This window comes from Salmo salar, chromosome 05, assembly GCF_965601325.2.
Source record: "Salmo salar chromosome 05, fSalSal1, whole genome shotgun sequence".
In the NCBI taxonomy this organism is placed as follows: domain Eukaryota; kingdom Metazoa; phylum Chordata; class Actinopteri; order Salmoniformes; family Salmonidae; genus Salmo; species Salmo salar.
The window spans coordinates 69,729,124-69,747,438 of NC_138295.1; the positions used below are offsets into that span (position 1 = coordinate 69,729,124).

Consider the following 18,315-nt stretch of genomic DNA (forward strand, 5'->3'; position numbering starts at 1 on the left):
AAGCCATTTACAGAGAAAGTATGCGGGTAGTTGAGTAGTGAAGGGGAGAAAATGACACACAGATCCATTTTAAGAGAGACAGAGCAGAACAGAAGACATCTCCTGGGAGAGGGGGGAAAGACTTCAATAAAGATGTCAGCATAGATGGAGAGATGCAGGGACCAACGCCTAGAGCAGGAAAGGAGAGCTGATAGATCGGAGATGCTGCCTGACAGGATACACACATGAATGAGTGCATCAAATGTTTATCCGGATGTTCTAAATCTATTATGACATTGTTTTAATACCTCTTCAAATCTGGCCCCTGTACAGTAGTCTACAATGGCTCTGCCACTCATGCACCTCCTTTTATTTTAAAGAAAGACCAAAAGAAATGAAAGAAAAAGCTTAGGATCGTCTTTACCCCCCCCCCCCCCCCCCCAAAAAAAAAATCCAATCTCACGCATATTCCCTAATCTCCAATAACCTGGGATGAAAAGTGGCTGGTTCCAAAGGAGGATTAACAATTTCACACTGGTAACATACCCAGTTCAAAGCACCGGCTGTCTGTCAGCCAGTTAAACGTAGGGCGGCTGATTCACCACGCTCAAATCGAGGAGGGAAGGAGATGCAGCTGCTGTCCTGTCTTGTACTGGCTGTCCTGTCCTGACTGCTGTCCTTTCCAGCTAGAAAGTTTGCCTGCTTAGCTGAAGCCTACACTGTATTGGTTCACTATGTGACTATCTGGGATTTATATTTTTTATGTTTCATTTCAATAGTGACAGAACATTTAGATTTGATTGTATTAGGCCTATGCTTTATTCATCCCTGTAGGGATATTACTTTGTCACCTTGGCCATGGCATAAAACACACATGCAATAAAATGACAGACAAACCACTGGGCACACACTGGTTAATCAACATTGTTTCCACGTCTTTTCAATGAAATTACGTTGAATTTACGTCTCTGGACAGCTGGAAGCATCTTACATGGTATCATAACAATGGTTTCATAATTTAATCGAGCAATTTAAACCATTGATATATTGAGTCAACATATACTCTCTGTTGCAGACCAGCTTTTTAGATGAGCTTTTACAAAGGATAATATTGTCTTTTGAGGCATGTTGACGCTGCTTTCCATACTGCCCTTCTTTATCTGAGGCAATCAGCCAGGTGCTGAGTGAAGTCTAGTGCTCAATCTCTGATTGGGTGGCAGTTGAGTTGACAGTTGGGTGTTGCAGTCATAGAGATCTGCAGTGGAGCTCCAACTAGAGCTAAGCTTTTGATTCCTTAAACCCCTGAGGGTACAGATGTAGGATCTTAATTTGACCAGTATTATTATATACAGTCGTGGCCAAAGGTTTTAAGAATGACACAAATATTAATTTTCACTAAGTCTGCTGCCTCAGTTTGTATGATAGCAATTTGCATATACTCCAGAATGTTATGACGAGTGATCAGATGAATTGCAATTAATTGAAAAGTCCCTCTTTGCCATGCAAATTAACTGAATCCCCCCCTAAAAAACATTTCCACTGCATTTCAGCCCTGCCACAAAAGGACCAGCTGACATGTCAGTGATTCTCTCGTTAACACAGGTGTGAGTGTTGACGAGGACAAGGCTGGAGATCACTCTGTCATGCTGAATGAGTTTAAATAACAGACTGGAAGCTTCAAAAGGAGATTGGTGCTTGGAATCATTGTTCTTCCTCTGTCAAACATGGTTACCTTCAAGGAAACACGTGCCGTCATCATTGCTTTGCACAAAAAGGGCTTCACAGGCAAGGATATTGCTGCCAGTAAGATTGCCCCTAAATCAACCATTTCTCGGATCATCAAGAACTTCAAGGAGAGTGGTTCAATTGTTGTGAAGAAGGCTTCAGGGCGCCCAAGAAAGTCCAGCAAGAGCCAGGACCGTCTCCTAAAGTTGATTCAGCTGCGGGATTGGGGCACCACCAGTAAAGAGCTTGCTCAGGAATGGCGGCAGGCAGGTGTGAGTGCATCTGCATGCACAGTGAGGCGAAGACTTTTGGAGGATCGCCTGGTGTCAAGAAGGGCAGCAAAGAAGCCACTTCTCTCCAGAAAAAACATCAGGGACAGACTGATATTCTGCAAAAGGTACAGGGATTGGACTGCTGAGGACTGGGGTAAAGTTCTGATTGTTTGGGGCATCTGGAAAAAAGCTTGTCCGGAGAAGACAAGGTGAGCGCTTGCCAACAGTAAAGCATCCTGAGACCATTCATGTGTGGGGTTGCTTCTCAGCCAAGGGAGTGGGCTCACTCACAATTTTCCCTAAGAACACAGCCATGAATAAAGAATGGTACCAACACATCCTTGTTGAGCAACTTCTCCCAACCATCTAGGAACAGTTTGGTGACGAACAATGCCTTTTCCAGTATGATGGAGCACCTTGCCATAAGGCAAAAGTGATAACTAAGTGGCTCGGGGAACAAAACATCGATATTTTGGGTCCATGGCCAGGTAACTCCCCAGACCTTAATCCCATTGAGAACTTCAAATCAAATGTATTTGTCACATACGCATGGTTAGCAGGTGTTAATGCAAGTGTAGTGAAATGCTTGTGCTTCTAGTTCCGACCATGCAGTAATATCTAACAAGTAATCTACCAATTCCACAACAACTACCTTGTACACACAAGTGCAAAGGAATGAATACGAATATGTACATAAAAATATATAAATGAGTGATGGCCGAACGGCATAGGCAAGATGTAGTAGATGGTATGGAGTACAGTTTAAACATATGAGATGAGTATTGTAGGGTATGAAAACATATAAAGCAGCATTGTTTAAGGTGGCTAGTGATACATTACATCAGGATGGCAAGATGCAGTAGATGGTATAGAGTACAGTATATACATATGAGTTGGGTAATGAAGGTTATGTAAACATGATCTAATATAAATAATATAAAGTGGCAAGTGATAAATTGATTACATCAATTACATCTTGTGGTCAATCCTCAAGAGGCGGGTGGACAAACAAAACCCCACAAATTCTGACAAACTCCAAGCATTGATTATACAAGAATGGGCTGCCATCAGTCAGGATGTGGCCCAGAAGTTAATTGACAGCATGCCAGGGTGGATTGCAGAGGTCTTGAAAAAGAAGGGTCAACACTGCAAATATTGACTCTCTGTATCAACTTCATGTAATTGTCAATAAAAGCCTTTGACACTTATGAAATGCTTGTAATTATACTTCAGTATTCCATACTAACATCTGACAAAAATATCTAAAGACACTGAAGCAGCAAACTTTGTGGAAATTAATATTTGGGTCATTCTCAACTTTTGGCCACGACCGTATAGTATGTTATACAATTCTCAGCAACAAAAGAGTTAAGATCCTACATCTGTAGTACTTTAGTTGGGAGGCCTTCATCACGTCTGGAAGAGTTACACAACACTTGGCATTAACATGATGACATTACCAGTGTGATGTTCACTGTCATGGACGACCAGTATGTTACATGGAAATTGCATTTCATGGTTTGTGTCGATGGACCAGGTTATCTAATGTTAATTTCAGTGGACTTGATGTTGAGCTTCTGATGGGTATTGCCTCACTGCTGGACTTGCATGTTCGGAAGTTTCCTTTTGAAGCACAGGAACAGTTTACAGCCTACTATTGCAAAGTTAGACAAGTTCAGTTTTCAAAGTCCAAGGTCCTCCGTGGTGTCAGTGGAGACGTTGGCACAGCAGGACATTCTGGGCAGACCTCCTTATGTTGTTTGAAGATCAGAACAGTTACTGTACGCACGTAGGTTCCCACTTCTAGTGTGACGAAGGTCCATGACTCAGAACGCATCTGTCAAGACGTGGGAGTCAGAGAGGGGGAGAGAGAAAGGAGGTGGGTTGGCCTCTTTTTAACCAAACACTACATTTTCTAAAGATAAATCCTGACTACAACAGAACCGTCAATATAACAAGTCCGGGAATGAGTGCCTCTCAATAAGAATCCTTCCAGAGCAGATGAATCATTTTAGTGTCAATGGGAGTTAGTGTTGATTGAATTGTAAGGGTTTCATTGACTGTTAGGGTGACTCTTGCTGTGTCTTCAGTCTCTGTTCTATTGTTTAGTAAATGGAAAGAAAGTATTAGGTAAACAAATGGATAACAACAAAAGCGGTGCACTAGTGCTTGTTAAGTCCATATTTGAAATGACTAAAGCCTTGCCTCTAATGGAAGAAAACAGCTAGATAAAACCCTTAGTGTATGAATGCATAAACAAACCACTGATAAAGGAGTGGAGAGACAGAATATGGACAGAAGATGGATACATTGAATGGAATGATTAAAATGTGCTCCTACACTATAGCATTGATACAAAGTGTGTGTGTGTGTGTGTGTGTGTGTGTGTGTGTGTGTGTGTTGAGTCACGGCTGTGAACCCATCTGTGTGAATGTGGGAGTTTTGTGGAGGAGATGCCTACAAGTCTGTTGGGTGATATGCCCCTGGACCTGGACTGGTCTGTGGGAGACAGGACTCTGCCAGCCAACCACAGCCTCATGACTTCAGGAGAAGTTTGGGACCTTTGCAGAGGAGAGATGCCTACTGTAAGTCACGACTTACTGTGCTGCTTATTCTGCAAGCCACAGCCTGATAGGTCAGAATGATAAGCAGGCGCTCAGAGAATGGAGCTGTAGGCTAGTAAGGTTTTTTCTACTAAGTATCTATGATTCTGTGTATGTAGAGACCAGTGCAAATATGACTGAAAAGTTATACACACTGTAGGTTTACTTCTAAGAGATAAATATGACGATCACCATCATGAACTGGTTTATATAACTGCTGACCAATCTCTCCATCTCTGGACTCTCTGATGTTTGTCAGCTGATAGCCTACGCCCCTTATTTTAAGCCACATCTGAAATTAAATGAAATGTTGCTCTGTGGGTTTTGGCTGGTTTCTGGCAGGTGCTGTGGCCCTATGTGACCTGTGGGGTGCCGGGGTGGCTATAGACCATCTGCTCCCAGTGGGCCCAGCTGGACGGAGCACTGCTGTAATCTGGTTGGATGAAGTCAGGGTCGCTGAGGGACAATGATGTCACAGCATAACCATAAACAAGACCCTCTACCAGGATGATCTATAGCCATGTTTTATTTGATTTGATTGTGTAAGGTATCCACTAATTTCTGGGTTGAAGGAAAGACAACAATCCTCCATTACAGGGAGATAATGTGTTTGACTTGATCTCCAGTTAGTTTTGTTTTGTTTTATATACACTATCAGTCAAAAGTTTTAGAACACCTACTCATTCAAGGAATTTTCTTTATTTGTACTATTTTCTTCATTGTAGAATAATAGTAAAGACATCAAAACTCTGAAATAACACATATGGAATCATGTAGTAACCAATTTCTTTTTTTTTTTAACAAATCAAAATATTTTTTATATTTGAGATTCTTCAAATAGCCACCTTTTGCCTTGATGACAGCTTTGCTCTTGGCATTCTCTCAACCAGCTTCACCTGGAATGCTTTTCCAACAGTCTTGAAGGAGTTCCCACATATGCTGAGCACTTGTTGGCTGCTTTTCCTTCACTCTGCGGTCCGACTCATCCCAAACCATCTCAATTGGTTGAGGTCGGGGGATTGTGGAGGCCAGATGCAGCAATCCATCACTCTCCTTGCTCAAATAGCCCTTACACAGCCTGGAGGTGTGTTGGGTCATTGTCCTGTTGAAAAACAAATGATAGTCGAAATAAGTCCAATTCTGTGGTAGCCCTGCTGGTTAAGTGTGCCTTGAATTCTAAATAAATCACAGACAGTGTCACCAGTAAAGCACCCCCACACCATCACACCACCTCCTCCATGCTTCACGGTTGGAAATGCACATGCGGAGATCATCTGTTCACCCACACCGCGTCTCACAAAGACACAGCGGTTAGAACCAAAAATCTCCAATTTAGACTCCAGACAAAAGGACAAATTTCCACCGGTCTAATGTCCATTGCTCGTGTTTCTTGGCCCAAGCAAGTCTCTTCTTATTATTGGTGTCCTTTAGTAGTGGTTTATTACCAGCAATTCGACTTTGACCATGAAGGCCTGATTCACGCAGTCTCCTCTGAACAGTTGATGTGGAGATGTGTCTGTTACTTGAACTCTGTGAAGCATTTATTTGGGTTGCAATTTCTGAGGCTGGTAGCTCTAATGAACTTATCCTCTGCAGCAGAGGTAACTCTGGGTCTTACTTTCCTGTGGCAGTCCTCATGAGAGCCAGTTTTATCATAGTGCTTGATGATTTTTGCGATTGCACTTGACAAAACTTTCAAAGTTCTTGAAATTTTCCGTATTGTCTGACCTTCGTGTCTTTAAGTAATGATGGACTGTCTTTTCTCTTTGCTTATTTGAGCTGTTCTTGCCATAATATGAACTCGGTCTTTTACCAAGTAGGGCTATCTTCTGTAGGTAGTCCTGCGGCGTGGTCCTTGGGCTCAGGTTCTCCGGAGGGGAGAGAAAGATGGGCGAATTAGATGGAGCATACTTAAGATCACACAGTACTAGAGTTCGACCCGTTCCGAAATAGACCTTAGGCTTTCCCAACCGGACCTGATATGCATACATTTATTAGTTTAATGTAGATTCCGGTTCCAAACGGACCCAAGGAAAACTAGAACCATACTGTATAGTCTTGGTCAGACCCAGACCTGATCTGAATGAGGGAAGCAGCAGAAAAGTCATTTTTTAAGCTATTTTATTAACCGGAGCTGATAAAGCGCGAGAGGGAGAAAGTGATGCCGCTCTAGCAGTCTCGGGAGGGGCTGTACTGTGACCAAGTGACACGGGGAAGAGGGAGGGAGAGACAGCTACCAACCAAGCCGACTCGCGCTATAGTAGACTTAAATAACCTAGCTATGGCAACTTTATCATCAATATGATTACGTAGTATCTTTCTTGAATGCATCAAACCGGGAGAAGCTCGTTAAGCTAACATTAGCTAGCTAGGCTAATTGAGGCTGCATGCACTTTCTCATCCTACAGTTACAAACAACATCTCATTTCAGAATATTAAGTAGCAGCCTACCTGTTGGTTATTGGTAGCAGCCTACCTGTTGGTTATTGGTAGCAGCCTACCTGTTGGTTATTGGTAGCAGCCTACCTGTTGGTTATTGGTAGCAGCCTACCTGTTGGTTATTGGTAGCAGCCTACCTGTTGGTTATTGGTAGCAGCCTACCTGTTGGTTATTGGTAGCAGCCTACCTGTTGGTTATTGGTAGCAGCCTACCTGTTGGTTATTGGTAGCAGCCTACCTGTTGGTTATTGGTAGCAGCCTACCTGTTGGTTGTAGCCTATCCTTCTCCTTTAACTTTTAATTTAGTAAATGTAATTCCATCTTCCATTGATTAAATATCTCCTAACTTTTGCCACAAACTGAGGCTCTATGACTGTAGCTTATTGCAGCTTTGATGACTTATGATTGGCCAACAACAACAAGCTACACGCTCCACGCTCCACTCTCTTGAAAAGCAAGAGTAGCAGCATAAATTATCTCACTACTGCAGCAGTCACATTCGGATCTGTACGGGCCCTTCCGGACAAGTCAGTTAAAATTACACATACATGAGACAATCATATTAGATCCAACCCAGATCCGTGACATTTAGAATTCTGGATCCACACCCTCCTGGATCGTGTCTCGTGTATTCAGGCACAAGTAGATCTGTGAAGACCTCTACACAGGACACCAGATAAGACAGGACTGGATTCTGTGACCGGGGGGGTTCGGGGGACACTGGCCCAGTCCGACAACACCCACGGATAGGGCCAGCCAGGCAGGATATAACCCCACCCACTTTGTCAAAGCACAGCCCCCACACCAGCAGAGGATATCAACAGATCAGGAACGTACTACCCTGAGACAAGGCTGAGTATAGCCCACGAAGATCATAGTAAACATTGTTCTATTGATTGAATTCATCTGAAGTGCGTTCTTGCAGTGCAATAATCTTTTGTCATCTTAGCCTGGAACCTGACAGCTTTTACTGAACTGTGACCTCTTAACCATATCCCTGGCATGATGTCTACTTTTTAGCCTGGAACCTGACAGCTTTTATTGAACTGTGACCTCTTAACCATATCCCTGGCATGATGTCTACTTTTTAGCCTGGAACCTGACAGCTTTTATTGAACTGTGACCTCTTAACCATATCCCTGGCATGATGTCTACTTTTTAGCCTGGAACCTGACAGCGTTTATTGAACTGCGGCCTCTTAACCATATCCCTGGCATGATGTCTACTTTTTAGCCTGGAACCTGACAGCGTTTATTGAACTGTGACCTCTTAACCATATCCCTGGCATGATGTCTACTTTTTAGCCTGGAACCTGACAGCTTTTATTGAACTGTGACCTCTTAACCATATCCCTGGCATGATGTCTACTTTTGTCCGCTATTGTGCATGTCAAATTGGATCTCTTTTGTGCATATCAAATTGGCCATTCATCAAAGGTAGCGTACATTGGGGGTTGAGACCAGCAGGTTAAGGGTCTACCAATCCGCCACTAAGCTGGTGTGTTAGGTACCTAACACAAACTGGAAACCACAACAATTTAGCAGTGGGGTTTGAATTAGTATGGAGCGATGATGGGGGTTGATGTTGATGGCACGCTATTCCCTATATAGTCAAATGTATTTTATATTTATTTATTTTATAGATATAGTTCACTATTTGTGATCAGGGCCCCCATTTGGGACACACACCTTAACTGTCTCCATGCTCCACCAGACCAGACTCTCTGCATCCCTGTGTGTCTGACGCTCCTCTCTCATTATCATGGGCCCAGCCTGCCTGGCAGATGAGGAAGAGACCCTGGCAAAGCCAATGAATAATTAAACACTGTGATTACAATGATGAATACTCCCAAATCTGTTTCACCATTTAGTCTGAGCCCAGCGATGGGATGGAACAACAGCAGAGTGTGGGGCTTTGTGCGGAGGCGGTGAGGTAGGAAGGTGTGGTGAAGGAAGGTGTGGTGTGAGGAGCGAAGGGAGTGTGGGTTGGGAAGGTGTGGTGGTGAGGGAGGGGGAGGTGTGGTGGTGAGGGAAGGGGAGGTGTGGTGGTGAGGGAAGGGGGGAGGGAAGGTGTGGTGTGGGGAGCGAAGGGAGTGTGGGTTGGGAAGGTGTGGTGGTGAGGGAGGGGGAGGTGTGGTGGTGAGGGAAGGTGAAGGGAGTGTGGGTTGGGAATGTGTGTGTGTGTGTGTGTGTGTGTGTGAGAGAGAGAGAGAAGACTTGAGGGGGGGGATAGTCTAGGAGGGAATGATAGTACAGACTTGAGGGGGGGGGATAGTCTAGGAGGGAATGATAGTACAGAGATCAAGGGGAATGTGGGAGGGATAGTCTAGGATGGAATGATAGTACAGAGATCAAGGGGAATGTGGGAGGGATAGTCTAGGATGGAATGATAGTACAGAGATCAAGGGGAATGTGGGAGGGATAGTCTAGGATGGAATGATAGTACAGAGATCAAGGGGAATGTGGGAGGGATAGTCTAGGATGGAATGATAGTACAGAGATCAAGGGGAATGTGGGAGGGATAGAGGGATAGTCTAGGATGGAATGATAGTACAGAGATCAAGGGGAATGTGGGAGGGATAGAGGGATAGTCTAGGATGGAATGATAGTACAGAGATGGAGGGGGGATTGAGAGGGAGGGAGAGGACGGAGATCAAAGGGAATGTGGGAGGGATAGTCTAGGAGGGAAGGATAGGACAGAGAGTGGAGGGGGGATTGAAAGCGAGGGAAGATGGATAGGAGGGAGGGAGGTAGAGGACAGAGATCAAAGAAAATGTGGTAGGGATGGAGGGATTGTCTAGGAGGGAAAAACAGGACGGAGTGGAGGGGGGATTGAGAGGGAGGGCGGGAGGGAGAGGACAGAGATCAAAGGGAATGTGGGTGGGATGGAGGGATAGTCTAGAAGGGAAAGATAGGACAGAGAGTGGAGGGGGGATTGAGAGGGAGGTTACAGAGAGCAGAGGTAAGGTGGGAGGGAAGGAAGAATGGGATAGGAGGGAGAGGACAGAGGGTAGAGGGAAGTTGGGAGGGAGGGGCAGCAGGGCCGGGCAGCCACCCACTCTCTGACCATCTGTGCTGCAGAGAACCACAGAGACAGGCACAGCAAGACTTCAGGCTGTGTGTGTGTTTGTAAGTGTGCGTTTCAGCGTGTGTGTACATGCGTTGTGGTGGTTAATTTCTGCATTACCAAATGAGGAGAGCGATAAACTTCACACACCAGTCAGAGTTATACTTAAACTACATCTTTAATAATAAGAGCTTTGCAATAGCATTTGACTTTCAATGATGCACCATTTCTAATGAACCATTGAAAGTGACAACACAAAAGTACAAAGATCTTTTATAGCCAAGATACACCCCTCTCAACCTACATGACGAACAACAGATATTAGGAACATTTCACAAAGGGACTTTATAATTGAGAAAGCAGTATACCGTAGCCAGATAGCATTCGCTATAAATGATCGTTCAGTTTGGTCCCTAAGACGAGGTTCTAATCTCATTCCTGGTACTTCATAGCACAGAACCATTACCTCATCCAATGGCATAACTCAATTGTCAACTTTAGATACTCCCATCTCAAGTAAAACCCCTTCTTGACCCCTCTCCTGGACAAGCTCACTGAGGGGAGTGAGCCTCTAGGTCATACACTATCCCAGGATAAGTGCAACATCAGAGAGGACATACAATGGTTTCAGACACTGCCATACACCTCCCCCCAATGCCAAAGGAGGGAGTGACTTGTGCACAGACATTGTGGAGACAAGTAATTGGTTCCCCGTTAATCACACCATCCCTTCACATGGTTTAGGAATAGGTAAAGACACATTCACATATGAAGACAATGTTCCATCTTGTCCTCTTCCCTTTCTGATATTCTGCATAGCACCAGAGACATGTAAAAGACAAGTCTGACCTCTCCCCTCTCTGGGCCCCAAGTGACTGAGCCCCAGCTAAGGGAAGAAGTGCAACTGCCAACACCAGAGTCCAAAGAAATACATTCTAATAACAAGTATATCACATAAGCATATTATGCAGATAAGGCATCTTAATTACTTATGTTACCCAACTAATTCTGATTCATCAACCACAGCGTGCATGCATTTCTGTGCATCCGTTCATGTGCATTAATGTGTTTTAATCCGTGTATGTGTGAGTACATTTGTGTACAGTATTTATCCCAGTGTATGTGCTTATCTGTGTGTGCAGTGTGTGTGCCTCGCCCTTGCATTGGATCCGTGTGTGTGTCTGTGTGTGTGTGTGTGCGCGCCTCGCCCTTGCGGTGTCACTCAGCTAGCCAGCCCTCAGGGAGAAGGCAGTGGGGATCTGGGTTATTTCAACTGCTAATTTACATCCCAAGGGATTAACCCCTCAGAGGTCCCATGTCTCCGGTTCACCACCCGACCCCACTGAACATCCATCAACATCAGTACACCAGTCTGAACATAGACTTAACATGGTCCTCTCAACACACAGCCCTTAGCTACAGATCTAAGATCAGCTGACCCTCCGCAAGTCCTAACCTTAACCACTAGATTTAAGGAAACCAAACTGACCTTAGATCAGCGTCATTAGGCTTGGACACCCCCCCCCCCCCCCCCCCACACACACACAGACAGGAAGTGATGAGCCAGATGAGTCGGTGTCAGACGTGCAGCTCAGCTAACATTTATGGCAGGGCCATCTGATGGATTAAAGGGGTTGACAGACGATGGAGTGGCACCTCCCCCTCCGCTGCCTGGCCTTGCCATGTAGGTCTGGGAGATTGCATCATGTCAGAGGATGAAGTCATCCTGCAACAAAAGGCAGGCAGGAGGGAACAGGTGCTGCATATTTAATTACACAAGGGGGTGGGCCATGGTGATGTCAGAGGAATATGTACATTTGATGGCGGCCCTGGCCTGGCACGAGCTAAACCCATGAGGAGCAAGAGAGAGGGAAGGAACCAGGAAAAGACAAAAAGGCAATCGATGTCTCTGGGCTTGTGTCAACAGGCAATTATTAATGATGAGGTGGGCTCTGGCTCTTTGGCTCTGTGCAGTGGTGGAGTCAGGGAGCTCTCCTCTCCTGTCCACTGTGTTTAGCTCCCTCAGCACTAAGGCGTGATTTGTGGGAGAGAGGGGGAAGGGGGAGAGAGAGAGGGGGAGGGCCTTGAAGGAGGTGGAGGGAGAGGGGTGGGGGATGGGGCACCACACACACCCCTCTCTCAAACACACACCTCAGCTCACACTGTACTGTACATCTCTGGGAGACATCCAGGCCTTTACTGTCCAATTAAGGTTGGCCCAGGGGGGAAAAGTACAGAACAGAGCAGCTCTCCAGCCTCAGCCTCTCTCTCTCTCTCTATGAAGGAGCTGGGTAATTGTTAACAGATTGGGTGTTATTGTGTTAAAGTGTTATTGTGAAGCAGTGTGGATCAGGACGTCTCAGCCAGCCGACCAGACAGGTCAGGCAGCCAGCCGGCCGGCCGGGGGTGTCTGTCTGAGAGGCTCACGCCACTGTGGTCACAGCAGAGAGGTCTTAGCGGTCTTAAGCCTAATTGACTAAGAAATAGAATGAAAAGCCCCCATCCTGGCAGGCAGAGGAACCCAGGCTGGCTTTTCTACTGAGCAGAGAATGAAGAGACTATTAGAGAGATAATTAAAAGGAGTCAAAAACTGATAAAACATACTTTTTATGTGAGACTAATTATCAGTTCCAATTTCATTAGGACTAATATTAAAAGTCTACTGAATATATAGAAAAATGAATTACACCTGGAAATGTGTTTGCTCTAGCAGTCTATTCCTGCTACTCTTTAGCAAAAGCATCTTCTCAGTTGACTGCCTTGGTTAGGTGGGGGCTACACTGATTTACCCTTTAAACAGGATTAGTGACTGGCTTCCCCTAGTGTGCCAAGGCAAACGCCAAGACCACACCAGCACCTTTCATTCAGGCTTTTGGTACTTCCCCCTAAAACTAATTTAGACCAATTAGCAGAGGGCATGCTGTCTTGTCTGACCAACCAATCACAGCCAGATAGAATCCATCTCCTGACAGGGACCTAAACAGTTAGGATTTTGATGTTCAAAATGTTCCAGATAGAGGTGAATTGTATAGAATAGATATGACATTATATTATGTGTAATAAACTGTCATGCCAGGTCTATGCAGTACATTTCTATCTGCAACCCACCAGATTGAACAGGCCCTGGGTGACTGTAGAACAAGCGTGCTAAACAATTGTCATAAGTAAATGACAGCGTGACGGCAGCTAGTTCCTGTTCACACGCATGTAACTGTACCGTTCCTTCTGTAAACAACAGTGTTAGTCAGCCAGTGTTAGTCAGCCAGTCTGATTCACTGACAACAGAGATACTAGGCTTCTTTAATGAGTCTGTGTGTGGGTGGGAGAGTTTGTCTCTCCTGGGTCTCTCTATTGAAATGGACTGATTTCATGCATTTATGAACGATTTCATGCATTAATGAACACACTGAGAGATGCTGTACCTTTTTATGAAGCGATGCGCCTTGTTGTCAATTCAGAATTTGAATTATGAGTTTCAAAATGACTATAATGCAAATATGCCAGGGCTTTTATTCACTGAACTGAATGCAACGGAACTCTGATTGGAACATTTAAACTTGGACTTTCTTGGCCTGCAGTGGTACTTTCATGCCATCAGACCTGTGACTTTTCCCAATTAGCGCCATACTGAGACACTGCGTGGTAGGGTGGCAGTCACACCACGGAGGAGTAGGAGAGAGTGGGAGGGTGTGATGGTTGTCATGGTGGTGGGATGGTGAAATGCAGAGCGATTATTCCCAAAGTGGGTCAAAGACAGCATGTCCATAACTGCTGGCAGGACATGGTAACTTTGAAGAGGAGAGAGATAGAGGAGGAGAAGATGGAACAATGTATAAACAAATCCAGGGCACATTGAGGGAACGCAGGCAGAGTGTTTGTGATTAGTACTTGTTATCACGGCAGGCCCATCTAATCTGGTGGTGAATCAGGGAGAGCTGGGATTGGCTGAGGTGTTGCGGAGCCTCCTCTCCACACTGGAGGTCAGGCCATCTGGCTCCAGATGGGCTCCTATTGAGCGGAGGGCGGAGAGAGCATGGCGATCCAGTTGCAGGCGTACATCATCGATTTTCTGCTGAAGTGCAGGAGTGGAGAGGGCAGGGTGTGTGTGTGGGGGGGGGGCTGGATGAAGGCTGGAGCACTGCAGAGCTGTCAGGTCATCTTCTCAAATATCCAGAAGTATTTTTTGTGGCGTTGACCTTCCCTGAGTCAGAGACATATCCATTTAACCACTACCTCAGCAGGCACAGTGGCTTGTCACTGTGGGCTGTGTGTAGCTTAAGCAAGCGCTTTTATTCACACACACACACACTTTCCTTAACACACATCAATAACATGCTCCCAGAAAGCTGCCAGTTCAGCAGAAATCAACATCTCTAAGCACCACTCTTAATAATATGCAAACAGTTTCTATGTCCACTTACTGTATATGGGGAGTTGAGTCTAAAGTCACGTACAGTACCAGCAGTCACTCATAGAGACTTTAATTAACAAAGTACAGAGCTAAGGTTATCACTGAATTCCAAATAAATTGGGTGTCTCTGCACCATTCTGGAGCTTCAAACCTCATTCCTCAAGGCCTCGCTCAGCCACGTTCATACAGCTTTAATTATAATCCAATGAACTCATTATCATGGTTTCCATTCATATCTAAAGTGGGGCTCTAATGCTTAGACTCCTCCGGTCCTATTATATTTATTGTATATTTATTAATGGGTTTTGTATATATTTATTGTATATTTATTAATGGGTTTTGTATATATTTATTTCCGATATTATACATTTCAATTAGAACTTCAAACATTTTAGCAGCTTTCGGCTGAGGCAGAGCTTCCCTTTGATCAGATGTCACTCGTCCTGCTTTCCTCTCTCTCCCTCTTCTCCTCTCCCCCTTACCCCTGGGCATCTTGATGCTAATAGGCATGAGTGTTGCTCTTCTTGCCTGTCAGTCCGTCTGTCTGTCTATGGAGATTAAAGCAGTTGGGCCAGTCATAAGACGGGTTGAATGGGTTCTGGGTTGCCAATTGCCAGTTTCAATGTGGATAGGGATATTGTTTGAACTTTCCGTCATATCAGTTTTCATAAGTGGCTCTTGGCTGTTAAGCCAGAAGAATGGCAAGACTGAGCTAAATGATTTGTTAGGTAGATGTTCAAGCATGTCTTTGAAATACTCCCCTACTTTTTCTGCACCCAAGAGGAGTCATATCTCTGTGCTATATATACTGTACATGTGAAGACAACACCTGATAACTACATCCCTCTATGTCCCTTTCTAAAATAATCCTACTGAGGCATTGACGTCATAATACTCAGCTTGTGTTAGAAAACGAGCATGTTTGGTCTCTACGTCTGGGGAGATTATCTCCTGCAGTGTGTACATCATTGTCTCCCCCCCTCTACTCTCCTCCTCTCCTACTCTCTCCCCTCCTCCCTCCCTCTCCTGTGTGTTAATGTACTTGAAGTGGCCCGGCGGTCAATGAGCTTGTATTAACACCTGACTGGGAGCAGCGGGGCCGGGGCCAGCTGGTGTTTGTTCCTCCACGGTGCCTCCCCTGGGCCCGACCCCCAGGCTGCAGGCAGAGGGAACGGATCCCATGATCAATAACAACATCCTAGCAGGCTGCTGAGAGAGGGTAGGAAAGAGAGAGGAGGAGAGGAGGTGGGAGTATGGAGATAGGGGGAGGAAGAGGCAGGCAGAGGGAAAGAGCTAAGGGAGAGAGACAGTAAGGGAGAGATAGAAAGAGGATAAAAGAGGGGCAGATGAGAGCAGGCTTTACAGTATATAGTTGTTGTACACTTCCTATTTATCCACCCTATCTTTATATTCTCAACTCTTAACATTGCTAACAAAACCATGGCGTAGTTTGTCAGTCGATAAGTCAGACTTTTCATCGGCTTTGGGTGTCACTCAACGCATGATCTGGTATAAATATTTTCTGATCCTTGTTTCTGCCAATATTCTCTATCACTGTAGCTACAGTGTGTGAGACCAAATGGTATATGCATTAGCTTGAAAGTCCATCTATCTCTATATACACACACACACACACACACAGACACACACACACACACACACACACAGACACACACACACACACACACACACACACACACACAATGCATACAATGATGTATACACACACACACACTCTCTCTCTCTCTCTGCAGCTAAGCCATTGTCTGTGTTGGGAGATAGATCAAAGAGACTATATATCAGCTGGTACATTTAGACTAATTTAAGGTCCTGTCCTTCATTCTCAAACTCGATAATATCCCACCACTTTGTTTGTATTGACTGCTCTTCATCTCTCTCTCTCTATCTATCTATGCAATTGAATTGAAGGGCTTTATTGGCATGGGAAACATATGTTAACATTGCCAAAGCAAGTGAAGTGGATAATAAACAAAAGTGAAATAAACAATAAAAATTAACAGTAAACATTACTCACACTCTCTCTCTCAGGACAACCATAACAAAGTATTTCTCTCCCTCCACCTTTCCACCTTCCTCCCTCTCTACTTCCATCTATTACTCTTTCTATTTCTCAACTTCTCTTTTTTCTTCCCTCTCTCTAGGCCTTGGCCATGGCTGAGGTGAATGGACCGGGGCCCCTGGTGTCCGAGCCGCAGATTGCCATGTTCTGTGGGCGTCAGCTGCTGCACATGAACCCTGAGACTGGCCAATGGGAGCCTGACCCTCAGGGCCGCCAGGGCTGCTTTACAGAGCCCAACCAGATCCTGTCCTACTGCCAAGAGGTAGGAGCCAACAACACTGCTATAGTTATGAGATCGACCTCATACTGCACTGTTACTGCACTGTAATGTTCAGCTTATCTCCAATGCTGCTGCAATAGCATAGTAGAGAGCAGATACTTTAGATAGGTTTATGGATATAAAGATAGTGGTAGATTCAGTGCCTTCAGAAAGTATTCATACCGCTTGACTTATTCCACATTTTGTTGTTACAGAATGAATTCAAAATGGATTCAAAAAAAATTCGACACACAATAATGACAAAGTGAAAACATGTTTTTGCAAACGATGACAAGCATACCCAGAGCAGCAGCCACCACTATGCTTGAAAATAGGGAGAGTGGTACTCAGTAATGTGTTGTGTTGGATTTGCCCCAAACATATTCAGGACAAAAATGTAATTGCTTTGCCACATTTTTTGCAGTTTTACTTTAGTGCCTTGTTGCAAACAGAATGCATGTTTTGGAATATTTTTCTTCTGTACAGACTTCTTTCTCTTCACTCTGTCAATGAGGTTAGTATTGTGGCATACGGTAACTACAATGTTGTTGATCCATCCTCAGTTGTATCCTGTCACAGCCATTAAACTCTAACTGTTTTAAAGTCACCATTGGCATCATGGTAAAATTCCTGAGCGGTTTCCCTCCTCTCAAGCAACTGAGTTAGCAATTTTTTAATTTTTTTTTATTGATTTGTAAACATTTAAAAACATCATTCCACTTTGACATTATGGGGTGTTGTGTGTAGGCCTGTGACAAAAAAAAAAAGTAAATGTTATCCATTTTAAATTCAGGCTGTAACAACAGCATTTGGAAAGTCAAGGGGTGTGAATACTTTCTGAATGCACTGTAAATGGGTGGACAGACTGGTATAGATAGATATATACCTCACACAACATTACAAATAGGAGTAGAAGTAACCAAACCTAATCTCCCAATCTGTCTCACTTGGTTTGTCTTGTCCTATCAAATCTATATATTTCTGTATATATAGTGGAGTGATGGTGGTCAGGAGGAAATATTTATTGATATTTCCTGAATATTAATACTACCATCCATCGATCTTCCTCCTGCCATGTTTATCCCCCTAATTCCTGAAAGTCTCCTGCATGCCAAACTTAAGGCATGTCAATGGCGTAACAGGCCTAGCCACAGCCTTGGTTTGATTAGAGACTCGCCGCTCCCCCTCTGAAACAAGGGCAAGGAGACAGTTTTTATAAAAGAACATCATGCGCCGCCTGGTGGCTAAATGAAGCACGGCAGGTAAAGCAAACAGCAGTCACACAGTTGAAATGGCTGTAATGTGATTACCCAGCTCATTATGCGTCTGTGATTGCTTTTCCACAAAAGCGTTCCTTTTTCCTCAACGTCTGTGAATCCGGCTCTCAGACAGCGTGCCAAATACATTTTCTCAATCCATTAAACCTCATTATAGGGTTGTGCTTATGTCATTGCCCTACATTTTAATTGAAAGTAGTCAGAT

The 18,315-nt window shown here is 44.5% G+C and overlaps 1 protein-coding gene across 2 annotated transcripts in view; it reads left to right on the forward strand.

Moving 5' to 3' along the window:
• The window catches only part of LOC106605617 (amyloid beta precursor like protein 1), a 50,123-nt gene that overhangs the window by 15,777 nt on the left and 16,031 nt on the right, over positions 1–18,315 (forward strand). For both annotated transcript variants that reach the window (XM_014201454.3, XM_014201453.3), the window contains exon 2: positions 16,657–16,836. In XM_014201454.3, coding sequence (XP_014056929.1) covers positions 16,657–16,836 — 180 coding nt within the window. The remainder of the gene's footprint in view (positions 1–16,656; positions 16,837–18,315) is intronic.